The sequence below is a fragment of the Lagenorhynchus albirostris genome, chromosome 6, assembly GCF_949774975.1.
Source record: "Lagenorhynchus albirostris chromosome 6, mLagAlb1.1, whole genome shotgun sequence".
NCBI classification, from domain to species: Eukaryota; Metazoa; Chordata; class Mammalia; order Artiodactyla; family Delphinidae; genus Lagenorhynchus; species Lagenorhynchus albirostris.
The window spans coordinates 89,003,968-89,029,903 of NC_083100.1; the positions used below are offsets into that span (position 1 = coordinate 89,003,968).

A 25,936-nucleotide genomic window follows, 5' to 3' on the forward strand; every position below is an offset into this window, starting at 1 on the left:
TTACCACCAAAGGAACAATTCATTTTTAATTATTTGCTTCTGGATTTCTATTTCATACTTGCTCACTCCTCATATTTTTGAACATTCAGATCGTTTCCAAGAAAATAATACTTGTTGATAAACAAGCTTTGCATCTGGCCTTAAAATTTTTTTAATCACTGGAATACCTACAAAATTGCAGTCTGCAGTACGCATGTGGTTTCTAGAGGTACTAGTGCATTGAATGACAAATATGTTAGAAAATGTAGAGATTTGTTACATATTTTTAATGTTCTTATCTTTTGGAATATTTAGATTTGTTTAAAAATCCCAAATCTTCCTTGTTCATGAGATATTTTTGAGAGATTGAGGCTGTCTAACAGTTTACTGTTAATCTATATTAACATAGACTAGGAATTCAATATAAAATGTCACCAGTAAAACCTGTTCATTGCAGGTGAACTTTCTCCATGTGCGTTACTGAATGGAGGTTGCCATGACCTGTGCCTTTTAACTCCTAATGGAAGAGTGAACTGTTCCTGCAGGGGGGATCGAATATTGCTGAATGACAACAGATGTGTGAGTAAGTAAAGAAAATTGAAATGTGATATAACTGCTCAAAATGGCACACATGGACCTTGAAATTGTTTGAGTATATTTATGAAGTTGTACTATTAGAGGCCTGGTTGTCTTATCTCTCCCTTCTAAAAAGAACTCAGTTTACCATTCTACCTATAGCACCATGTGATAGGTAATGATAACCCAAACAGTGACAAATGTTGTGTCCCCCCTGATTCTGGGCTGGAAGATGTTGGATTAGCTAGAGAAATACCTGCAAGCAATGATCATCTGAAAACTTGTGTTTATGACTTTGAGGATTCAGTCAATAGCGAAATTAATTAAAGCTGAAATAAAGCCGTGTATAGGCAGTAGCTTAGTAGCTTTGTAGTAAACCCATTCACAGTCCATCAGACTATGTAAATGAGAAAGAATGGCTCACACAGTTTATTTGTAATCATTTCCAAACTGTTAATTAAAAATGTAATGTTGCAGCCTTGCATGATGTTTATATCTCCCAAAGGCATTACAATCTTTAATTAGTACCATTACAGTAAATACTTACTAACAGCTAAGTTTCCAAAACTGTTTCCACTATAAATAAGGGTTCAAGTGTTCCAATACTGCCATGAAAAATTAGCCAGCAACATAAAAAGGGTTAATTTCTCTTTAATATTAAGACTATTCATGAGTAAGAAAGATTGGAGAGAAGCATCTTGGAAAATTGGAAATTGATGAACTCACTCTTAGGATGTGTCAATTTTTGACATTTTTTTTCTCCTCATCTGTATCCTCATCTCATATATTTCATCTTAGAAAATCAATAGGGCTGGATATATCTACATTATAAAAATTAGTATCATAAGCTGTAAGTATTTTTCATTTTTAGTCTTCTTTTGGTCTTTATATACCAAGAAGATGTTCTCTTTTGCCTGTTCTTTATTTTAATATGAGCACTTTGTCATCGTTTTCTTTACTTTGAAAACTACTGCACCTAATGCAAGAACATATACGTATTTTCTCACTTTGCAAATTGGTACCAGAACCCAAAAGGGCATCTCTTAGCAAAAGAAGTAAAAGACTTTTATTTAAGAATGTGCCAAAGAAAACAAGGGAATGATGTAATTGTTCAGAAGATAGCAAATTTCAATAATTCGGGCCACAAATTCCCACATTTCTTCATCACCTAACACTTCCCTGAATTGCTCACGCAATTGCTTAAACTCTCTCTTTCAGTTTGCCTTTGTGGTTTCAGCTGTAATGGCCTGGATCTGATGCTATCTGTAAGCCTGGAGTTTTAGCCATGCATTAGAATCACTCATGTTTCTTTCACAGGTCACTACAGGCCAGTAGTAAACCAATGCCTTTAGTCAGAACAGCAAGGCTTATTTGTATACAATGGATGCCTGTCATTGCTGAAAAATAGATTAGATACATCTATCCCTACTAAGCCACCTGCTTCTCACTGTTGATGAGAGGGAATGAATCAGACAGAAAACTATAGTTTTAAACAAGCATAGTTGTATTCACATAGAACTGTAGAGTGATATTGCATTCCTCAGAGCTGACATACCTTTACAGAAGTACCTTGTATCCACTGTGCATTCATATTGAAATCCTGTGGTCCAGCAGAGAGATTGAAAAGTAACTCTTGGCTTCTTTTTGTCAAGTCCATCTTTAGGAAATGAGGATGTTTCTGGCATATCTGTGTCGACCTCTGAATTAGTTCACCCAGAGCAGTTTATGAATGTTAATGGCAGCATTAGAGGGGTGAAGGACCATTTACTAACACCTACCCGAGGGCAAAGGAGGGAAAAGCCATTTGTTGTCATAACTCTTGACAGAAAGATTAGGCAATTCCATTTTACACAACGTTGCTAGCCTTATTAAAACCCATAACAGCAATAAGAATAGCAAATATAATTAGATGAAGCAATTACCTTGTAAGAGAATTGAGGATAGCTGAACCACATTTTTTGTTTCTAGAAAGAGGAAGAAAGTACTCAATACTATTTCTTCAAATGAACATACCTAAGCAAGAATTGTGCTCATACAATGTTTGTTTTTTCATGATAAACCATATTTATCATGAATAATTTTCATTTTTTCCTTAAAGGCACAATGATTATAAAAGCAAAGTATGGTATTTGCCATCATAACAATTAGCTTTCACTGGAAATGAGAAATTAAACAGGATATGTTTAAAATAGACAAAATAAGTTAGGAATTCTAATGGACTCTCAGTAAACGGATGAATTTTGTTCAGTTCATGATCTAAGGTGATTGTGTGCAGTAATGTCAGCACTCTTCTTATAGACAGTAATTCTTTAAAGTTAATGATATTTTTAGATTCTTAATTCTTTGTTGCTTCCTCTAAAATGGCATTCTACCTTAGCTACTGACGAGTGAAGTTTAGACTGCACCAAGAAAAATAAAATTACCTTTAGAGAGGGGTGCTATCATTTAAAGAGTTAAATAAGTCTTTAATAGGTGGATAAGATAGATATTCTAGTAAAATGAGTTAAATTCTAGGATAATAAAGAAATAAAACACTGGAAACTTTAAACAGTATTTGTGGCTGTTTAATTAATTATTCCTGAAATAAATCCTAAAAACTGATTGTAAAATTAAGTTGTGTTACCTGCATTAGTAGAAATAAATGAATTCTAATTACCTCCAACATAATTAATATGACTGACTTTCACTGTACAGTTTTTCAACAAGCAATGGAATGAGTACATGCAAGCAAATAGCATGTAATACAACCAAAACATTGCATCCCAAAAGTTTGCTAGTAAATCTATTATTTAAGAATAAAAATAAGTCTGTTTTCCCCAAGAGAGGTCTTTCTAAGACAAGGGTAACATACTGGCACTCCAGGGATGAAACCTAACTGTAGAAAAGCTCACAAGTTGGGCAAACCACATAAAAACTCAGGCTTTTAATTTCTTATAAAAATCCTGACATTTAGAAGTGGGACAATATGGCAGTAGTCCACTGGAGCCCATAAGCATCTGGTGCACATGCTTTCCAGTTTATCATTGTCCTCCACCAGCACATCCTACAGATTCCCATGCATTTCAAGGAGTAGGTACTGATCACGTGTGGCAGGAAGAGAGGGTCTGCTCCCTGGTACTTCTCACCATGGGTAGAGCCAGAGGCTGATGAAAGTAATTTCAGCAATTCCAGTACTTCTGATTGATAGAAACTGCTACAGAGATTTCTTCAGCAGGTAGTTGGGGAGGAAGACCAGTTGGAGGTGAGATTTGTAATGAATAAATTCAAGCATTCAAAGATAAGAACTCTATATACTGGAAAATTTCAATGTATTGAAGAATACATGAGATTTCAATAAGAAAATACAAAAACACTCTCAGTATGTACAGAGCTTATTTAACTGGCTCTTTTTAAAAATTTATTTTTAACATACACTGTTAAGCAAGATTCATAAATATAGTCCCCCAGATTTAAACCCCTCCTTCTCTCCATGCATGTACAGTCACCAAATAATTAACAAAATACAAAAACAGGCATAAAAGAAAAATAAAGTCAGGCAATGCCCAAAAATTTGCAAAGGGAGGTTGAAGACAGCACAATAAAAAGTGTCCCTCTTAATTTTTTTGTAAAGAAATGCCATAAACCACTGTCCTTTATTAATTTTATATTTAGATAAATTTTAGTTTATTTTTATAATTAAGATTAAGGGAAACAGTTGTCATGACATCAAAAATGTTTGTTATTGTATAAAACGTTGCCTTTTTTCCTTCCAGCTAAAAATTCTTCCTGCAATATTTATTCAGAGTTTGAGTGTGGAAATGGAGAATGTATTGATTACCAGCTCACCTGTGATGGCATTCCTCATTGTAAGGATAAATCTGATGAAAAACTGCTCTACTGTGGTGAGTTTCCAATGTATGACTTACTCATTTCAGAATGTAATTCTTTTTATAGCTTTTGGTGTGATTGTCTCCATTTGGTTTATGTGTATGATTTCCTTAATGCCTCTCACTAACATGTAGATCTAAGGCAAATTATTTGGCTTTGTTCTTATTCAAATGGGGCACCATATTTCCTACCCAAAACACATGATATTCATTGAAGAATTTCCTCATGGTTTTCCATGCATGAAGTATAAATTTAAATATAGCAGGAGCCTGTCTTTTGAGCTGCTTCATTATTCATCATTAGCAAAAAGTTTTAGTCTTACATTCCTAAAAATATGTCAGAAATATCAGTTATTGGGTAGATATTGCAGGTTTACTTCTGCAGCAAAAGTCCCCCATCAGTCAATAGCATGTTGTTGTGTTGATATCAAAGTCTTTTTCATTCTATTTTTGCCTCCAGGATTGTCCCAGAGCTAGTGTCCTTAGGTACAAAGGCTGATTGCTTTAGCCATGGTCCCCATTAAGTATGGAATTCCACCATCTGTGCCTCTGTAGGTGACACCAAGTGGTAGTCAACCTTTCCTTCTCCCTTGGAAGTAGAGACTGGCTTTTGGACCCTAGTAAGCAACTGTTATTTGCCTTCGCTGCAACAATATTTTTCCTGAAAGTTTGTGTCTATGCAATCATTAATAGTTATTATAGAATTGATCCAGATTATTTCTAAATTAGTTTGATTTATTTTTGTGCTGTAATACAATAGTACTGGTATTATATGCTCTGCAAAATTTAGGAATCTATATCTGGAATTGCTATATTTGGCTTCTATTTTTCTCCTTTGTTTTCTTATATTAGAGAAAGTTAAAACAAGAGGAGGATGGATTTTGGGAAATTTATGTCACACTTTTACATTGCAGAATAAACACCCTTGGTTAAAATGACAGTCAAATGTAATTTGTCCATAATTTATATGTAACTGAAATCTTAGGGCATTTACCTCAAATGACATGTTTGCTTGAATCAACAGCTATATCCTGTACACCATGAAAATATTAAAGCATATAAAAATGTAATAATAATCAACTTAAAAATCCATATTATTATGAATTGGCTTGAGAATATATTTCACATTATTTTTATCTTCTTAGAAGGCAGGTAATATTTGTGTGAGAAGGGGTTAGCAAACTTTTTCTATAGAAGGTCAGCTTGTATTATAGGTTTTGTGGGCCATATATACTCCTGTCACATATTCTATCTTTTTAACAATCCTTTAAAAATGTAAAAATCATTCTTAGCTTCAGAGCCATATAGAAACAGGCTGATAGGCTGCATTTGGCCTGCGGGCTATAGTTTGACAATCTCAGGTATAGATTCCAGAGTTTAGAATCACACTTGAGGTTAAATCTTTGTTCCCAAACATACTAGTGTGTGACTAGCATGAACAAGGGTACTGACTTCTCTATGTTTTCGTTTCTCACTACCAAGCAAATCTAGATGGGGTGATGGTTGGGAGCATTAAATAAACAAATGTACATTTACATATGCTCAATATAGAGCCTGGCACAAAATTACTTTTCAGTAAATGGCAGCTATTATTATTGTGAGTGGTACCTTCTGCCCCATATCAGAAAATGTCAGGAGACTCTCATTAAGGTAAACAGAATTCAGAGGCAATTATTATTCTGCTTAGAAAATTTGGATAGACATTTTAAGATGATTTCTAAGAGAAATTTATGGATAAGTAGCTGACTCTTAGATTCACTGATTCAGGGATACATGTTTTGACACTTTTTTCCTTGTTTTAAAATCTTTGTGGGGTACAAAAGAGAGAGGGGATAGGTGTTGGTGTGTCTTTATTGCGTTGGAGGTAGAGATTCTTTTCTTCAGATTGAGTATGTGATACCTGTTTATTTCTACGCTAGCTTACAGAAATGCCAGAAACAATAATGTGAGTATAGTTTGACGAGGTCTCCGAGTATGAATCACTGAGGTTAAAACAGTCAGAAATGCTTTTTACCGCATGAACTACTTGATAATGCACAGATATTCTAACCCAGAACTTGGATGCCACACGGCACTTGTTTTATAGACCCACAATCCAGTTATTGTGAATGAGGTATCATCTGTGATCTTCTTTTTGTAAAAATAGTTCTATAAGCCCTCCAAGTATGTGTTTTTCTTTTCTGTGTAAGAAAACAGAAGCTGTCGAAGAGGTTTCAAGCCCTGCTACAATCGTCGTTGTGTTCCTCACAGCAAGTTATGTGATGGTGGAAACGACTGTGGAGACAACTCTGATGAATTAGACTGTAAAGGTAAACACATATTGTATCAGCCTCGGAATATTATCATGCTAAGTGTTTCCTAAACTCTTCCAAAGTGTGTTCCTGAGAGCACTATGGTTTCCCCCTTTTGATACATAACAACAGTTAGCATCTATGGACCATACTTTGGTAAATGCTATTGGAGGGGAGTTACTAGAGTCAACTGAAAATTATGACTATATTTTCTGTTTCTATTTCTTTCTTTGCTCACTTCAAAATTCTTTCTTACCTTTTCAGTTCAACCACCCTATTTATGGGACATTTCTACCAGAATGTATAATACTGAATCTACTGCTCCAAAATGTCCCCCTTCATTCCTTAATTCTCTCTCCTAACCATGCTCTCATCATTTTCCTACTTATTGGACAGGAAACCTTGGTACTATCCTTGGTTCCTCCTTCCACCATGTTTTATCACCACATGTCCAATCATCAACAAATCTTCCAATTCTTCGAGATAGATTCCCCTTCAATCTACTTTGAGCCTGGGTTAACAAAGTAGCCCTTTTATTGGTCTCCCTGTTTCTACTCTTTGCAGTAAATCTGAATTTTTAGTCGTGCTAACACAATTTAACATTTTACCATAGTAACGACTGTGACACATCAGCAACCAGACTACCTGGGATAGAACCCCAGCCCCACCACTAACTGCATGACTTTAGATAAAGTACTTAACCAACCCATGGCTCAGTTTCCCAAGCTTTAAGAAAAAGAGACAATAGTTAAACAAGTATATCAGTATTAGAATAGAACTTGGCATATAGTAAATGCTATGTAAACATTTACTTTTTTATCACTTCCCAGATAAAGCATCCCAATGTTTGCAGAATAAGTGACAAGTTTTTAGTCTGACATTTAAGGTCTCCTAAAACCTGGATCCAACAGATCTTTCCAAACCAATTTACCTTTAAAAATCTTTCCATCCATTGAAATACTTTATTGGGTAAAATTCATTAAAGACTGAGACAAAAAATTTGTGAGTTCTGTGTGTGCCCTCAAGTAGTGCAAACTCTAAGTGAAAGATAGTCATTTAAACAGGTGAAGATGAATATAAGGTGCTATGATTGCACTATTAAGAGCACAGTTTTGTTTTGTTTTTTTGGGCTTGGAAGTATCCTGAAAGGTTTCATAGACGAGATTAAATTTAAGCTGAGTCTTAAAGTATAAATAAGGTAGAATGATCAAAATAGAAGAGAATTCCAAGTAGAAGGACCAATAATGAAAACTGCAAGTAATTTGATATGGTTAGAGCCAGATTGCGTATTGGGGAGTGGTGAAAAAAATGAGGCAAGTTAGAAGAAAGAATCAGGAAATGAAGATTTTTTTTTGGTGCCATGTTAAAAACATGACCTTTATCCTGCAGTCACCAGAAAGTTTAAAAAAGGGGAAAAAAACCCTATGATTTTAGAATGAAAACTCTAATACTGAGATCAGAAGGACAAAACAGTAGCATGTTACAGCAGCCAAAACTAAAAATAAAGAGGAGAGAGACAGATATAACAGCATTTTAAAAGGTAGCATAACAAGTCTTTTGCAGTAATAAACATGGAGGAAGCATGGGAATAGAGAAGATACGTGTGTGTGTGTGTGTGTGTGTGTGTGTGTGTGTGTTGTATGCTTTTAAAATATTATTTGTTTTCATTAATTTTTAAATTTATTTTTGTGTGCCTTTTGTTTGTGTTAGATGGGGATAAGATAATAAGAATAGTCCACATTCTGAGGTTGGAGCACCTGTAGACATTCAGATGGAACTGTTTGAAAGGTATATAGGTAAATATAGATCTGGAGCTCAGGTAGTAGGTTTAGATCAGAAGTATTGATTTTGGACTTCTTAAAGAGAGAGAGCTCAAAGGATGTATGGTGTAATAGTTGTTTTAAGGGAGTGCATCAGAATGACCTGTTAAAAATAAAAGATACTAATATAAAAAGGAAAAGTCCCACAGGGCTAATAAAAAGAGCTTCACAAGAAATTCTTTTTTCAAGAAAGGAGGATAAGTTTGCATTACAGAGAAGGCAAGAGGGCATGCATAGACTGGAGTGTCCACTGTAATTGGCAAATAGAAGATAATCTCTTGCTTGCCTTCAAGAGAGTCAGTTCAGTGTAATGGCAAGGAAAAGCCAGATCACATTGGATTGAAACAGAATATGAATGGTGCAAGAGTAAAGATAGTGAATACAGATTATTTTTAAAAACGGTTAATGGTAAAGAAAAGATGTGTGAAGTACAGTTGTAACGAGGCTATAAAAAGTTGAGGAAGTGGGTAGAATGTGTACAAGTTATTTTGTAGCTGATAAAGGACTGAGAAGTTACTCTGCTGTCTTAGACTATATATGACCTTGGCCAAACACTTGAGTAGCTTACTATCAAAGTTGACACTGTAGTTTAGGAAGAGCCAAGTACATTTGAAAATTAAGTCAACTATTGTTTCATATTATTTATAAAATATTAAAAATGATAAAATGTAGTAAGATACGGGAGTAAGTAGAGGGAAATGGATAAGCATTTGGAAGAAAGGAGGAAAGGAAACTAGAAGGAGACCAGAAAATGGGTATGTTCTATTAGTTATTTATAAGCAGGAAAGGAGAATATAATGAAAACTTTAAGCTAGGATAAAAATAAAAATATCAAGCTAGAATGTGAAGGAACTGAGTAATAAATACAGAAAGTAGATTTTAAAACAAAATTCATAAAAAGAGCTACAGAAATGTAATCAGTTACTGTGGATTTTCTTGGAAAACATTTTTTTTGAAAAGCAGTAAGTAAATTAGTGTGTTTGGGTTTATGAAATATAGTACCTAGTACATGGTATGTGTTTATTAAACTCTTATGTGGCTGGTTGAAGCCGTAAGTCTTCCAAAAGTGTAGATAGGTTTCATTCTGCCTACTGATATCAATATCAGCAGCTGAATAACAATAAAATAACTCAAAATGTTATTTCCCCTTTTTTAAATCTAAGCTCTCGATTTCTGTGTTATAACCATCTCAGCCATATACTTGGGGACAGAACTACTCTGAGAATCAAGTTTCTGTCAAAACTTTTCTTTTGTGATAATAATAGTAAAGAGATCATGACAATTGGATATCTTAAGAAACAACAACAAAATCTTATGCCTTGAATTTCTTCCTATCTAATGCAGTACATTTGAAACTGCAAATGCTCAAGCACATGCTATATTACATACGAAAAATTAATAAATTTGAGTAAACGGACTAGCTTCCTTAGGATAAACAAATGGGTAGCTTTTTAGATGAAAGGTTACTTATTACACTTGCATCTTTTAGATTTGATTTTTCTCTCATATTAAGATTGTTCACATGGTATCCTTGTAGGGCACATTTCATGCTATAGAGGAAAGACTTACTTGGGTCCTTTTTCCATAAGCCAGTTTCTTATAAAGCATTAATTCAGATTTGTGTCTGTCAAATACATGGACACTTACAGCACTTAAAAGATAATGAAGGAAAAGGAACATGAACAGGCTCAGGAAGAATGAAAAATGAATGATTTCTCCAAGCCTTTTCTTCCAGTCACTCCTTCTTTGTTTCTGTAGTCAGTGCAACATAGGGATGCAGTGCTTTGTTGTATGTATATATGCACACACACACAAACCACATGTTATTGTTGAATGTAAATAAAGTAAAATATAACACAATTTAAACAGTACAATAAAAATGTCAATAAATACAGAGAGATTTTGATAGGCTGTGGAGAGAGGCTATGGTGGAATCATCCATAAATTATTTGAGGTACTATTACAGTTTTGTTTGTTTAATTTAGATGTTAATAGTAATTAACATTACTCTTTTTTAATGCCACAAGTCAAAGAATCTATTTACAGAGTGGAAATGGATATTGCAAGGAATTATTTTTGGTTTCCTATCCTTTGGAAGCAAAGCAAAACCCCAAATCTTCATCAATCTTTTATTACTGCCCCTTTGTAGCAGTTCCTTTCATGACTGAGAGCTTGAGACATCAGGCTAGCTGGTGAGGATCTAAGGAGTTGTTCAGAAAATTTATCATTCTGTATTCCTCTTCTGGTTGTGTCAGAGTTTGAGTGAATAGATTTGTAGAGAGTGCATAATATCCCTCCTTCGCTCCCTGTTGAGATGAATATACTCCCTTTGAGAAGTACATGAACTTCCTTGGGCCATCTGAACACCTTTAGGTGGACTGGAGAGCTAAGTACTTCTGAGATGACCTAGAGGAGAGGAAACTGGTGAGTTTTTCTTTTTTTTTTTTTTTTCCAAATTCATAGCAAAACTTTGAAGATTCCACAAACAACAAGCTAAAGGAAAAGAATAAGCGTGCCTGCAGGGGAAATCATCATTCCTTCCAGGTTCGCATATCCTTAGAGCCTAAGCAGTGAATTCAATAAAAGATGTGGTTTGAAAGTAAACAGAAGAGATATGACAGCACATTTCATGTATTTTTTCCTTGTCACTTTCCTTTTGCTACAGGCTGGGTAGGAGAGTTGGAAAAGAAAAGGTTGAGTTAGGTTATTTACAAGGAACATCCTAAGAACTAGGGAAAGACTAATTGATTTTATATCTTTCCTACCTGATTAAATATTTTAACTGATATGGAGAAAATAAGGTGGATTAAATAGGGAAAGAATGGTTTTACTTTCTCTCTTGCTGGTACTTTTGAGCTACCATCCCTGTCAGATCTTCCTTTGTTGTATCTCGTTGCTATTCCTGGTGTGGCTGTGGTATATTTCCACTCACATTTTGTAGGTGTACTTTTTCCTTTGTACTATCTGGAGGGAAGAGTCTAGTATTTCCCACTCAGGTTACCTTTATTTGGACTACATTATTTTCTGTTCTCTTTTTTCTAGGACTTTTAGCCTGAAGAAAAGTTGTCAGAAGGCTTTCATATTCACTTGACAAATTAGAGATCCCATAACCTTTCTCCCTCAAGACCCACCCTGAGGGTGAAACACATTTCAATACTTGACTGACCAAAGCAACATAAGAAAGGAACATGGTTGAGGGACTAGAGAGGTAGAGGTTTTGGCAGAAGAAGCATTTGCTTACTTATGAAGTGACATTGTCACTGTTCCCATGGATTTCTCCTGTTCCAGGACTCTCTTTCCTTGTCTACAAATGCTAGAGACGTTAATCCCCGCAACCACCTTGATCCTGCTGCTTATGGAATTGTGCAACCACTTGACATGTCCAATTCCATTGCCACTTATCACCCTATTTAACCCTCTAGTGGTTCCCAAACTCTGTATCAAGTCATGGAATCTATAGAGATAGGATTAGAAGTAAAGGGACAATCGGTTCCTATTTGCACATCTCACCCACTCTTAATAGGCTGCCCTTGCCCTCCTCACCAAGATTCAGTAGGCTTATTTTTGTTCTCCTGACCCCCTACCTCATTTTTTCCCTTGCCTTTCTCTTAAATACTATTTCCTAACCACTCTTCTCAACTTTATAGTTTCTTTTCGTCTGGTTAGAGTTGCTCTGTTTCTTTGTTATTCCTAGAATTCCATCCAAGACCGTTTTCTACTTGCTCCACATTTCCACTCTTCTTATAAGCCATTCTTTACACTTACTTCCACCTGAGCCCCCAGCACCATTTTTGAAACTCCATTACTGTGAAATCCCTGAATCTCCAGTCCTCTTAACAGTCTGACATGCCATCTCCATGTTCATGTAGTCATAATTTGCCTCTTCACTTTATCTGCCACCAATACCCACCCAGATGGACTCCCTGCAATGTACACAGAAGATTCTTTATGGAAGTTTGGAGGGAGATGGAGATGGTGGAATGGGTTGTGATTGCCCCCTTTGCTTCAGAATTAGGATTTCTGGTATCCCAAACTCTAACTGCAAGTATTAGATAATGCACGTCAAGTAGCTTAGAGATAAATCTTTGTAGACTTGTTTAGGAATATTACCACTATCTAGAATATTGTTTCACAGAGAAATGAATTCTGTCTTCTAAATAATGGAATTATGAGGAATCTTTTGGAACACAACCTCTTAATAGGAGACTGCTGATAGACAGCAAAGTCAGAAACAAAATGTATATGCTTGTCATGATTATTTTCTGTTATATATTCCATTTATTGTTTCTACTGAAAAATATTGAATGTGAAATGTAATAGAAAAGAATATGGAAGAGATTTTGCTTTATTTAGGCATAAAAGAAAAATACCTACTTTTTTCCTGTTTGGAACAGTGTATTTATCTCTACTTATAATGGCATTATCTGTTTCAAATGATGTTATTTTTAATGAAGAAAACAGTGAAGCAATTATAATTGCAAATTGTAAATAAAACATTTATTCAAATCATCATTTAAACACAAATAAGGATACAATTGCAAGATACAATTAAATATAATAAGAGCAGTGCATTATGAAATACAAATGACATACACACCCTTGAATAAAATTTGCATATTTTAAGATAGCATTTTAACCATTTACAATTGATATAATTTATATTTATAATTAAATAGGCTCTTTAAAATATCAACCCTAGTAAAAGTGGCATAATCATAGAGCCCTTCAGGTTGTACATTAACATAATCAACCTGTGGAAATTTGAATTTGGAATAAAAATCTCACCTAAGTTAATCTAACACAAAACAAGCCATGCACCTGTTCACAACATATTGCTGAAAACCATTATATGGTAATGAACGTGTAAGCAAAGTAAAAAGGAATATATGATGAAGAATAAGCTATTCTGTACAAAGAATATGTAATGATGGTAGCATATCAAAACTGATTTTCATCTAAGCATAGCAGGGATTTGGAAATCCTTTCCAACAACAGAGACAAGTCATACCACATTTGTATGTTTCTTGGCATGAGGAATCCATATTTCCTATACCAAATGTTAGTAATATGGCCATGTGAAAGGGGATAACTTAGCATGATGACTTTCTTGCAGTGCTGAACTATTCCCTCTTTGAGTAAATAAAGCAAATACTCTGGTTTCTCCGTCTCAATCTCTGACTCTGTCTGTGTGTCATTTTATCATAGCAGTGAATGTTTCACTTCTTAGCAAACAGATCAGGATTTCTCTGTACGCACTCAATCAGGCATTTGCTTAGTGTCATACCTTGTATTTTGAAGTTGGAAGGAGAGAGAAGTTTCAGCAGCATTTAATTTTTTTGTTGTTGTTGGTTTAGCGCTGATATGGTATGATAGGGAAAACAAGGCATGGTCCCTGCTTACAATTTAATGGGGGGAGAGATACATAAACAGGACATTGCAATGCAGTATTATAAGTACTACAATGTAGGGAAGAACAGCATGACAGGGGAAGACGTATGAGGCATCTAACCCAAGCTTGTTGTTGGGGGTTATGTGTCAAGTTTGACTGCCCAGAGTTAAAAAGGCAAAACCAAACAAAATTGTAAGAATTAAAGTACTCAAACTGTTAAGCAGGGAGTCATTTTCTATCTCGTCTATCCATTTGTTTATTTACCTGTTTTTCTAGTTTCAACCTGTGCCACTGTTGAGTTCCGCTGTGCAGATGGGACGTGCATTCCAAGATCAGCACGATGCAACCAGAACCTAGATTGTGCAGATGCTTCAGATGAAAAGAACTGCAGTAAGATATTCCATTACATTTTGTTTGTTCATGCCTGTGCACCTTTGGCATTACATTGAACAGTGTCTAACTCTTCACTGAACCTTGTCCAGAATTGATATGTAATTAACCCTTGTTGTGTAGGATAATTGCATATTTACTTCTTCAAATGAGGTTAACTTTTCTTGTTTCTATTACCTACACAGAAGGCTTATAATCTTTGCAGATGAGGTGTTTTTCATTTTTCTGTTGACCTCCTTATAGATAATACGGACTGTACATATTTCTATAAACTTGGAGTGAAAACCACAGGATTCATAAGATGTAATTCTACCTCACTGTGTGTTCTGCCAACCTGGATATGCGATGGGTCTAACGACTGTGGAGACTATTCAGATGAATTAAAATGCCCAGGTAATTCTAGAAGACAAAACAGTCTTTGCCTTGAAGATTTAGGGGCTGGTTGTATAGCATAAACTTATTAATTTTCATTCTTGATACTCAATGACTCAGATTAAAACAAATATTGTAGACTAAATTAAAAATAATTTAATTTAGACGTGCTAGACATGCCACTTTATATTTTTTAATGACTTATGGAATGATACTTGAGAAATCTGTTCTATGTTTGGATCAATTTCTTTTTTCATGTTCAGTTCCTCATTAATCCTTTTAAAGTTGGTGATTACGTCTTAAAATGTGTAATCTATAAAGTTTTCACAGAAGTAGTGTATACTGAGAGCAAACTATCTATAGACTAAAGGGAGGGAGACTGTGTTTCTCACCACTGGCTTTACTCCTGTTATTATACAGCTTGTATTGTCAAGTTAGGCTATTTGATGCAGCTTACACAATCTTTTGGCATACTAGTATGGGTAACATAATAGTTATCATTACTGGATCAATGTCAGACTGGTATATTTATATATATTAGCCATCGTTACCTACACAAGCACTGAAAAGTGTCATCTTCATTCTTAGGAGAATGCCTTCCATGAGAAGGTCATGAACCTATTTCTTTCTAACTATTTAAGGAAACAAAATTTAGAAATATATAATAATACCAGAAAGAAAGATGTTAAATTACTATAACTGAAAGTAGATATGCTTGTAGTATACCATTACATGTGTTCTCATACTGCTGTTTCCTTCTCCTGACCCTGCTGCTACAATCACTTTTTTCCATGCTTAGTAGATGTGTAATAAGTTTTTGAAACATTTTAAGAAATTATATTTGTAGGTATTCCACACACAAGTGTATACAGTACACACACACACACACACACACACACACACACACACACACACGATCTACTCTAAAGAATTGCTATTCTTAATGGTGCATAATCAATCAATTAACTGGGAAATAGCAGATTCCTTTTTTTCTTTTCCCCACTCCTCATCAGTGTGTGACACTCTGTGATGTTCCTTTTGGGTTTGAAAAGACTCGCTGTATCCTAGGAGGAACTGGATAACTTCTCTGGAGGCACTGGCTCACTGCACATCTACATCTTTTCTTTTTTTTTTTAACTTTATCCTTCATTATGTAAAACATTAAATATAGAAAATTGCTTTAGACTCATGGAAACTGGGTGTTTAGATTCTTATTCCAATGTTTCTTCTGCAACAATTCTTTATCTCATTATGGCTATAGTTAATTTTTTAAATTATTTTGAAGGCAGTATAACTAGGTATCTATTAAGCTTGTAAATATATATTTTTTAACTTTATTTGTAGTCTTTATATATTTCTAGGATTAATAAGTGATTTTGAAAGCTAACTTTCAACATTAATAGAGAATAGTGATTATATTGGGGAAGTAGGAAAGGGGCATTAATATACACTTATGAAACAGGTGGGCAGACAAACAGGAAGCCAGTAAAAGGTCAGTCTAAATATCTTAGGTTATATCTAGGCAATATCCTAAGAAAAAATAAGACATCCAGCACAATCAAGACTTTTTGTGTTAATGATGAATCCCTTCAAAAAGTAATTTTCATCTTTAATTAGATCTACAAAGTTGGCATTAAAAAAATAGAATGGAGGTAATTTTTGTTACCTTAAAATAGTCATAATGTATCACTATGGTGTGATGCCATGTGTACTCTAAGATTTATTTCCTGATTGGCTGTGAGCCAGTCACAATCTATGTAAACCTGAAGGTGCAAGGGGACGAATGACATCCAATAAAGAGAAAAATCTAGTATTTTCTATGTGCTCTTGGAGGTTATGATAATAACAATACTCCACAATCTGAAAAATATATAATTTACAAAATAATTTTATATACAGATACTTTTTATTCTCATGATATTTTTGTTAGGTATGACAATTTTAGAGATTGTACTGCAACTTGTTTTTCTTCGTTCCTTAAAATAGAGAATACATATATAAATCTTGTCAAAGCATATGTACCCACTAAGTATGGAACACCAAGTTTACACTTTCTCAGCAAAAATCTACTAATGATTTTATAATGTAATTTATTTTTCATAAGTATGGAATTAAGAATATTTTCCACCTAAAATGATTCTTTAGCCTTTGGCTTACTCATTTTATAGTCATCTATAAAATGTTTTATTTTACTTTTGTTAACTCCACATTATTTGGATTTAACAAGTTTTTCCATTAATATCCTCTTTTTGATCCAGGATCCAATCCTAGATTGGATTTGGTTATCATATCTCCCTGATTTCCTTTGGTCTATGCCAGTTTTTTAGCTTTTCCTTGGTTTTCATGGCCTGGACATTCTTTAATGTCCTCAGCTCAGCTCTTTTTATTTAAGTTTCCTTGTTATTTACCTCTTCCAGTTCAAGGAGTATTAGTGTTTTGATATCTACCTATATTGCATAAGTCTAAGATTAATTTAATTTATTTGACATTAAATTCTATATTTTATCACAGTTCAAAACAAACACAGATGTGAAGAAAATTATTTTGGTTGTCCTAGTGGAAGATGCATTTTGAATACCTGGGTATGTGATGGTCAGAAAGATTGTGAGGATGGACTTGATGAATTCCACTGTGGTGAGACATTATATCTTGTTTTACTTTTATAAACTATATTATTATTTATATACTGATGTTCTCTTACATAGAGATTTTACACAAAATATTGCTAATTGATTTTAACATCAATTTTTATTTTGATTAAATATCACAAAATGGTAAAAATTAAAATAGAACAGAAGAACTTATAATGGAGAATAACAATCTCCCATACAGCCTTTTCTTTTAACCTTTTCTATTTTTGTTAGTGGTTACCTCCATTAATCTAAATGATATATTTATACCTTCATTTCCTGACTTATTAAGTTTAGATGCTAATGTATTTACCTTCTGCTGTGAAAAATAAGGATTTAGCTCACACAACTCATTATAGTCTCCCTACCTCTTATTGACTATTATTATCCTAAATGTTTCTATTAATTACATGTATAGATTTAAATAGTATAGTTAAACTTGCATTTCTTCAAACTGTCGTCTATCACTATCCACATCCTAATTTCTGTGTGTGTACATTTCATTTCACTTGGCAAGGTAAGAAAGCATTTAAAATTTTTATTTTTATAAAATTTATGGATTTTATGATTTTCAGGCCAAAAAAATTCCTAAAAAAGCATGAAAAACATATATTCACTCTTTTCATTTAACACAAATAGCAAACACTGTGATGAATAGACAGAGTAGGAAAAAAGATTAAAAATGGATTGTCTAAGAAATGCCAAAGTCCCATAAAAGTAAATGTCATCATGAAATATGAAGGTGCATTTTGTTTGATTAAGATGCCATATATCTTTACACTACAGCCAGATTCTGAACAAGATTAACAGAGAACTTTACAAATAGTTTATGTAGAGTCATACTTCCTGGAACAGAAGCCATTATATGGTTGTATCTTCTTTAATTTTATTTTTTCTGGGCTTCAGTTTTTCTAAATGTCTCTCTTTTCACAGGTCATGTTAGTAAATATTTGAAATAAAAATGCAAAGTTTTTAAATAGTTCATACGATAAAAATCAAAATTTTATTTTTATAGTCATTTACATTTTGAACATATTAATTTGGTAGGATTTTATTCTTGGGTGTTTCCTGGTGATAAATGAACTAAGGGTGGAGGAGAGCAATCACAAACTTTGGAAATAAATGGAATACACCATTATAAATGCATAACTTGGTAATAAAATACCAGCCACCATGCCAATGAATATGGATGTTATTAGTCAGATTTAAGTGTTCCCAAGGGAGGGAAAGAAAAACATCAAAGTGTTAAGTATGTATAGGTACAAAACTGATGGCTTGTCATCAAGCTAAAACCCCCTGAGTCACGTCACCTTTAAAAACAAATGTATATGGTGGTGAGTTCACCATATTTATGACCTTGCCTAGGATGTAATTTTTTTCTCCAACTGTTCAAAAATAGATTAAAAATTAGGAAAAGGGCTTCCCTGGTGGCGCAGTGGTTGAGAGTCCACCTGCCGATGCAGGGGACACGGGTTTGTGCCCCGGTCCGGGAAAATCCCACGTGCCGTGGAGCAGCTGGGCCCGTGAGCCATGGCCACTGAGCCTGCGCGTCCGGAGCCTGTGCTCCGCAACGGGAGAGGCCACAACAGTGAGAGGCCTGCGTACCGCAAAAAAAAAAAAAAAAAAAATTAGAAAAAAATGACTAGACCACACTTGGAATATTTATTTTATATCTGTACCCTACATGTTAGAAAAAGACAGTAATGTACTTAGGGAGAGTGACCAGCATATTGACTAGCTCAAAGTCAAACCCTGTGAGATTATGTTGAAGGAACAATGTTGTATAACCTGGATAACTCAGAGGGAATATGCAAGCCGTGGTCAAAATTTTATAGCACTGTCATAGAGAAGAGGACTCTGGCTTGTTTTATTTGGGATGGCTGGTTTTAGCAAAGTCTAAAGAACTTTCTCGTGTTGGATCTTTCCTAAGAATGTCTCAAAAGGATTTATTTTTTCTTTTGCACCTAAAACAAACATTCTTATGGGTTTTTTTGCTTGTTTTTTGGGTTTTTTTTAGGTTCCTCTTGTTCTTGGAACCAATTTGCATGTTCTGCACAAAAATGTATATCTAAACACTGGATTTGTGATGGAGAGGCTGATTGTGGAGATGGATTAGATGAAAGTGATAGCATTTGTGGTGAGTTGTTTCTTTTGTGTTCTTATTCAGTTTTTAGGAGTATGATACATATGCTCTGTTGTTTTAGAGTATACAGAAAACTTTGTCTTCTACTTTGTTAAACTTAACATTAAGCTTATATGTATATACATTTCGATGTAACTGTTTTTATTATTTTTATGACAACTTATCAGTCTACAATTTTTCATATATACATTTACTATTAGAGTTTTAGGGTTTTTTGCTGAATATTGACACAATGAATGTATTTGCAAATTGTATTTCTAGTCTTCAGTGACTTCTTTAGAATGGATCTCAATGATTGGGATTACTTGGATCAAATGACTGAAAATTTTCTCATTGCTCTTGATAAGTATTGCTAAGTCACCATCCAAATTTACTATGCAGGTTTATACTGCCATAAGCCACACATGGTGTGTGTTTGTGTATTATAGTAATTACGCTTATTGAATTGTTTTAAATGGAAATTAAGGAAGCAGGCTAATGTATATGATTTTAAAATGTACTTAAACATTCAGCTTTATAGGATTAGAGGTAGAGTGCCAAATGTCTATGTTTACTGTACGTCAACTACATTGGCTAAAAACCAACGTGATTGCTTTTAATTAATCACAGACATTTAACAAATAATTTAAATTTAATTATTAAATGAATTTTTTAAGAGGTAGAAGAAGGAAGCAACCTAATCTCCATATATTTGTTATGGTTGGCCAGGCATTCTACTAAATTATTTACATGTCTATCTGTCTATTTATCTTTCTGATCAGTTTCCATATGTATGTTTGAACCTATAGCTATATATTCTTTGTTCATTATATCAACCCTATTTCATAACTGTTATCATTCTCATTTAAGAGCGAAAAGGACCTGAGTCATAGAATAAGGCTCATTTATGGAGTTAAGGGTACTTAACACATTTTTTAAATTTTCAGGAGTTGTGGCCTGCTATTTAGGTCACTATCATGGAAAAAGGACTATAAGATTTATAATGTTCACACTAAAATGAAGTTCTCTGTATGTATCATAAAATTGGAGCTATCCTCAGAAAGTAGGCAATTTATTTTCCTGTATTAAGCCACCTAAAATCTACTTTTTATTTACACAGCTGAAACAATTCAGTTACACAACAGATAAAGATAAATGTAGAAAGATTACTATCGAAAACCTCTGAAAGGAAAAAAAAATCATTAATTAATTAGATGACTGGCCAGTCTGTTTTAATTACTTTGTTTCTCTTTGCTATTAAATACTTCTTTTTTAAAAATTTTTTATTGGAGTGTAGTTGATTTACAACGTTGTGTTAGTTTCAGGTGTACAGCAAAGTGAATCAATTATATATATACATATATCCACTCTTTTTCTTTTTTTTTTTTAGATTCTTTTCCCTCATAGGCCATTACAGAGTATTGAGTAGAGTTCCCTGTTTAATTTTAACAAAAAGACTACCAATTTACAGCAGGTTGAACATGTTTCTGGTCTCTAAAATTATCTTGCTTTTGACCCTTTGTTTAATTCTACACTAAATGGCTCCCCTGACACCTCTATCCTTCTTAAGTGGACACAGTATAATAGAAGTGGTAAAGATTCTAAAGTCATACAGAGTTGAATTCTCCCGTGTCTGCATTTTCCAGCTGTGTGATCATGGGCTGGTCCATTTTATCCCTTATTCCTCAAATTCTTTACCTATTAAATGGTTACAAGACATCTACCTTATGTAATTATCGTGATCAGCTGACATGGCCAATGTGTACTATATAAATGAATTTATTCCCATTCTCTTTTGTTGTGTTTCTCCTGCTCCCTCCCTTATTTTTTAGAGTGGTATTGTCATGTCAAAGTCTATCAATGTCCTGATAAGGTTTTTTTTTTTTGCGGTACGCGGGCCTCTCGCTGTTGTGGCCTCTCCCGTTGTGGAGCACAGGCTCCAGACACGCAGGATCAGCGGCCATGGCTCACGGGCCCAGCTGCTCCGCGGCATGTGGGATCTTCCCGGACCGGGGCACGAACCCGTGTCCCCTGCATTGGCAGGCGGACTCTCAACCACTGCACCACCAGGGAAGTCCCTGATAAGTTTTTTAAAGGATTTAATGGTAATGAACATATTTACCTGCCATCAAAACACCCAGTCTATTTAATATAATCACAGGCTGCAATTTATATGCTACCAAGCTGTTGTTACATAAAAATTACTGCTTTAGACCAAGCATCAGTCAATGAGTTGGACTTAATATTTTAGGATTGGAAAGGAACTTTATAAATAATTTATCTCAGTGGTTTTCAACCTTTAGTGTACAAAAAATCCTATTCAGAAGTTTGTTAAAAATGTAGATTCTTAATCCCCATCTCCAAATATTCTGATATAGACATATTCTTTCTTCATAAGCACATAGTGGTTCTGACTTGGGATTTGAGGATTCACTTATAAAAATCATAGTCTAGTTCACCTGTGTCATGTGATAGATGAAGAAAGAAAAACTCACAGAGGTTAATAAATTTGCCTGAAGTCACTCAGTGAATCAGTGATGACAGAACTAGGAACAGAATTCAGGTTTCTGAAATACTTACTAAATTGGACAGTAATTCTCACCAGTCAAATATTGTATCTAAGTAGGTACCCAAGATGGATCTCGTAGAATTCCTTCAGCTTGTCTTCCTTCTCCCTTGGGATTCATGTCCCTGAGAAAGGCAATGTGTCTCCAGATGACAGTGGTAATTATGGAAGGAAGCCATGAGTTTTTTCCTTGGCTCATTTTCTTTTAAATTGACGATGATGTTTTGGTATGCTCTTAACACAGAATCTGTTGAAACACTTTAAAGGGAGCCAGAAAATTAGCTGCAAAGAGCTTTATGCCATTTCATAGTTTTAGGTATCTTAGTAATTATCTAGTCAGAACCCTCATTTTAGAGTGAAACTCAGACACTAGTCTTCTGCAAGGTCATACAAAATTAAATTTCTCAACAGTAAAATCAATGCTATATCTATTATGCCTCCCTTGGGAATAAACTGGAGTGATAATAAGAAAGTAGACAAGGGGTGCTAAATGTATCGAAACTTCCATAGCAGAAAGAATGCAATTTTTTGCATCTCCAGCTAAATAATAAAAATATTATGGAAATTAAAGCACTAACTGAGAGTCTAAGAGTGAAAGTGACACTCTATGTTCTTATGACAAGCTTAAAAAAATAGATAAGGAGGAATAATGTAAAAATAACTTGTAGGAAGAGAAATTTATTATAGAAAGTACTGAAGACAATAGGTAGCAAGTAAATTCATTTTTAAATTAAAGCAACATTTGTTTAATAGATTTTCTTTATAATTTCTTCCAGTAATAGATATCATATTAAACTCATTCTATTAGCACTGATACTCAACAAATAAGCAAATCTGAATTACCTGGGGGACTTTTCAATATTCACTTGCCATTCTGTCCTCCCAATTAAAGTATATGTAGGAAGAGACATGTTTATGTTGAAAAAGATCACCAGGAAGTTCCACTTTGTCACCCTGCTGTACTCCCATATTGATAACATTGCATTAAAAAACATGTTCTTCTCATAAAAACTCTGTGGCTGAAAAGTAAGATGATAATTGGTAATCCAATTAAAGTAGCTTTAAAGGTTTGGAAACAACTATCCATCAATCTAGGCAGTCATATTTTCTTCTTGGGGATACTAACATTTTTTTTAATAATTCTTACAACTTGATTTTTAACATCTATTCTATGGGTAGCATTTGGTCACAAGAAAGTGAAATTAAAAGGAAGTTAAATTTGGGGGCATGTTACTGATTTACTCAACAAATATTTTATATACATAACAAATAAACCATTCAATATGTATAACTATACTTGGGGCTTGGGAAATACCAGGAGAATGAATCATTTTCTAATTTTACTCGATTACCCTATGCCCATATAAAGAAAAACAAAGAGAAACCACCCATGACCCTTTGAATTTACAGTCAACAAGCATTTCTTTTTTTTTCCTGTATACATTTGAAAACAACATCATGCAACTGAAGGAACATTGAATTGATAGAGCGAAGAAAAGGTAGATTCTGTTTATTAAGTGTGTAAAAGCAAAGGGAACATGCATACATTTATACTTTTCAACAACACAAGGTGGGGAGGAACAGTAATGATATTACTGGTTAAGAGAAGATACTTAGGAAGCAAAAAGGTTTTGGACTCTCAGTTCAACATGTGGCTCCCTCTGCAATTTGTGACTTCCTGCAAGCTTTCCAACATCTCAGAGCCTCAGTTTCCTTTTCTGTGAAATGAGACTAATAATAGTTCTAACATTTGGGGCGATTGTGAGGACTAAATTAGTTAATGTGTTAAGTGCTTAGCATATATTAAGCAATAAAAATGCCGTTATTATCCTTATAGGTTCAGTCCTTTTGAAATTTTATCTCAGTTTATTCACAATGAGATTTCTATGTTTTGCTACATTTTACAGGGAGAACATACTCATTATTTTCTGCCATGTAGCTCTAAGAAATATAATACTTGCTACTGAGAAGGAATGAATTCTGAGAGGAAACTGTCCGTAGGGGATGGATAACATGTGATGATTCCAAATAACTACAGTTTTTTCCTTGTCAGTGGCATTCTTCTGCTTCCCTTCTTGTCTATAGGAAATGAAATTATAGATCTTTCTCAGCGGACCTGCTGTGTGTGATCTTAATGGCATTTTTTTTGGTGGGTTTCAGGTGCCATCACCTGTGCGCCTGACATGTTCAGCTGCCAGGGCTCCCATGCCTGTGTGCCCCGACACTGGCTGTGTGATGGTGAAAGGGACTGTCCAAATGGAAGCGATGAGCTCTCCACAGCAGGCTGTGGTATGAACACTCATGGGGCTGTCTATGAAAGAAAGCTGCTGCAGCATCCTCAGACAGTTGCTTTTGTAGTACTCACCATATCACCTTTGCTCTCACTTTCCCAATCCCTGGACTCATACGTAGTATCAGAATTAATCAGGTGGGATGTCGTCATCACAGAGTTCAGCAACCCCTCTAACCACTGTTCAGAGTGTTTCCAACATGAACAGAGGGATTACCCATTTTAAAACTGGTTTTGATGCATGAAGATTTTTCACTTCATTCCTGAGATAATTTAACTACGCTGTGTATGTGTGTGTGGTGGGTTTGTTACTTCCTTTTTAGCATCTTCCTCCACCCTCCCACCCCACACTCCCCTTGAAGGCTTTTAGATTGTCTATTACAGATACTCTGTAAATGGCTGCTGTGATCCTAAATAACTACTGATAAGAAGGTCAGTAAACACCTATTAGTCCTACGGATAGGATATTAGCCCTTAGGTCAGGTAAAAATAGTATGTATATAGCTGAATGAAGCTGGGGAACCAGAGGAACAACTTTGGAGGCCAGACAGTTTACTAAGTTTCTAACCCTAGGTCACCTCAGGAAATTTTCAGGGGATTACTCAATAGTAAAAATTTAGATAAATTCCTTTGCATGATCAGGAGAATGAAGGGACTGAGTATTTGAATGCTGATCCCAAGGTCACAAAGGGGATCTGTTGAGCAATTTATTAGGAACAGTGCTGTGAACTCTGCTTATTAAAGTGAAGTCTACCAGTCATCTCTCTGATGACCTGTCTTCAGGTCTTTAAAACTGTAATTGAAGCCATAATGTAATAGTGTGTATATGTGGGTGTGTGTATATGGGGGATATTTAAAGCAGAGAAGGAAAAAAAAGACTTTGAGGCAGGCTTGTGTGCACAGAGCTCATGTTATTGTAGAATAAATCAGTTTGATCTTGAAACTGATATGTGTGCCTGTAAAGGTCAATGGGGCCACTGAGGGCTACATAATAAAGGATTATGCATCACTTCAGGGATCCAGATGGTCCCTGTATACTGTTGCTATTGTAGCAAGTTAATGCTCCAGGACACATATTAACACTTTTGGACCACATGGGTGCTATTAAGTAAATTATGTTAAAATACAACAAATTGTACTGAAGTGACATGAAAGCATTAATTCCAAATAAGCCTCTGTCGCTTAGTATCTTAAAGAATAATTCATGCATTAGAATTGGCATAATTCACTTGGGTTATATAAGCTGTCACACAGTTAAAAGTTAGCGTAGTGATTAGTAACTGAATTTTACTCTGATTATAATGGGCAGTTTTGAATGCTGCTCCTATGTGGCTTCTGTATCATTTTTGAAAATAAATTTGTTTAAAATTAGTTACACTTGATTAAATTTAAGTAATTCTTTTTGTTTCACCTGCTTATGTCTCTTTTTAGTCATTACTGAGTTTTGAAAGCAGATTTCCTTTTTTCATGTAGTGTGGGGCAGTTTGGGGATTGGGAGCTGATAAGCATGTAAAAGAATAATTATAATAACCTAAGTGTCAGAATGATACATAGAAAAGATACTAGGTCATCACAAATAAATATTGTGTAAAAAAACCTTAGAAGTCTCATGGAAGGATTTCAAGAAAAGTAATAACGTTATCTC

The 25,936-nt window shown here is 34.6% G+C and overlaps 1 protein-coding gene across 1 annotated transcript in view; it reads left to right on the forward strand.

The window, feature by feature from the left end:
- The window catches only part of LRP1B (LDL receptor related protein 1B), a 1,442,028-nt gene that overhangs the window by 1,152,341 nt on the left and 263,751 nt on the right, over positions 1-25,936 (forward strand). The window contains exons 45-52 of the mRNA XM_060151186.1: positions 437-562; positions 4,308-4,436; positions 6,611-6,730; positions 14,198-14,311; positions 14,555-14,704; positions 17,195-17,317; positions 19,331-19,450; positions 24,162-24,290. Of these exons, the coding sequence (XP_060007169.1) occupies positions 437-562; positions 4,308-4,436; positions 6,611-6,730; positions 14,198-14,311; positions 14,555-14,704; positions 17,195-17,317; positions 19,331-19,450; positions 24,162-24,290 (1,011 nt within the window). The remainder of the gene's footprint in view (positions 1-436; positions 563-4,307; positions 4,437-6,610; positions 6,731-14,197; positions 14,312-14,554; positions 14,705-17,194; positions 17,318-19,330; positions 19,451-24,161; positions 24,291-25,936) is intronic.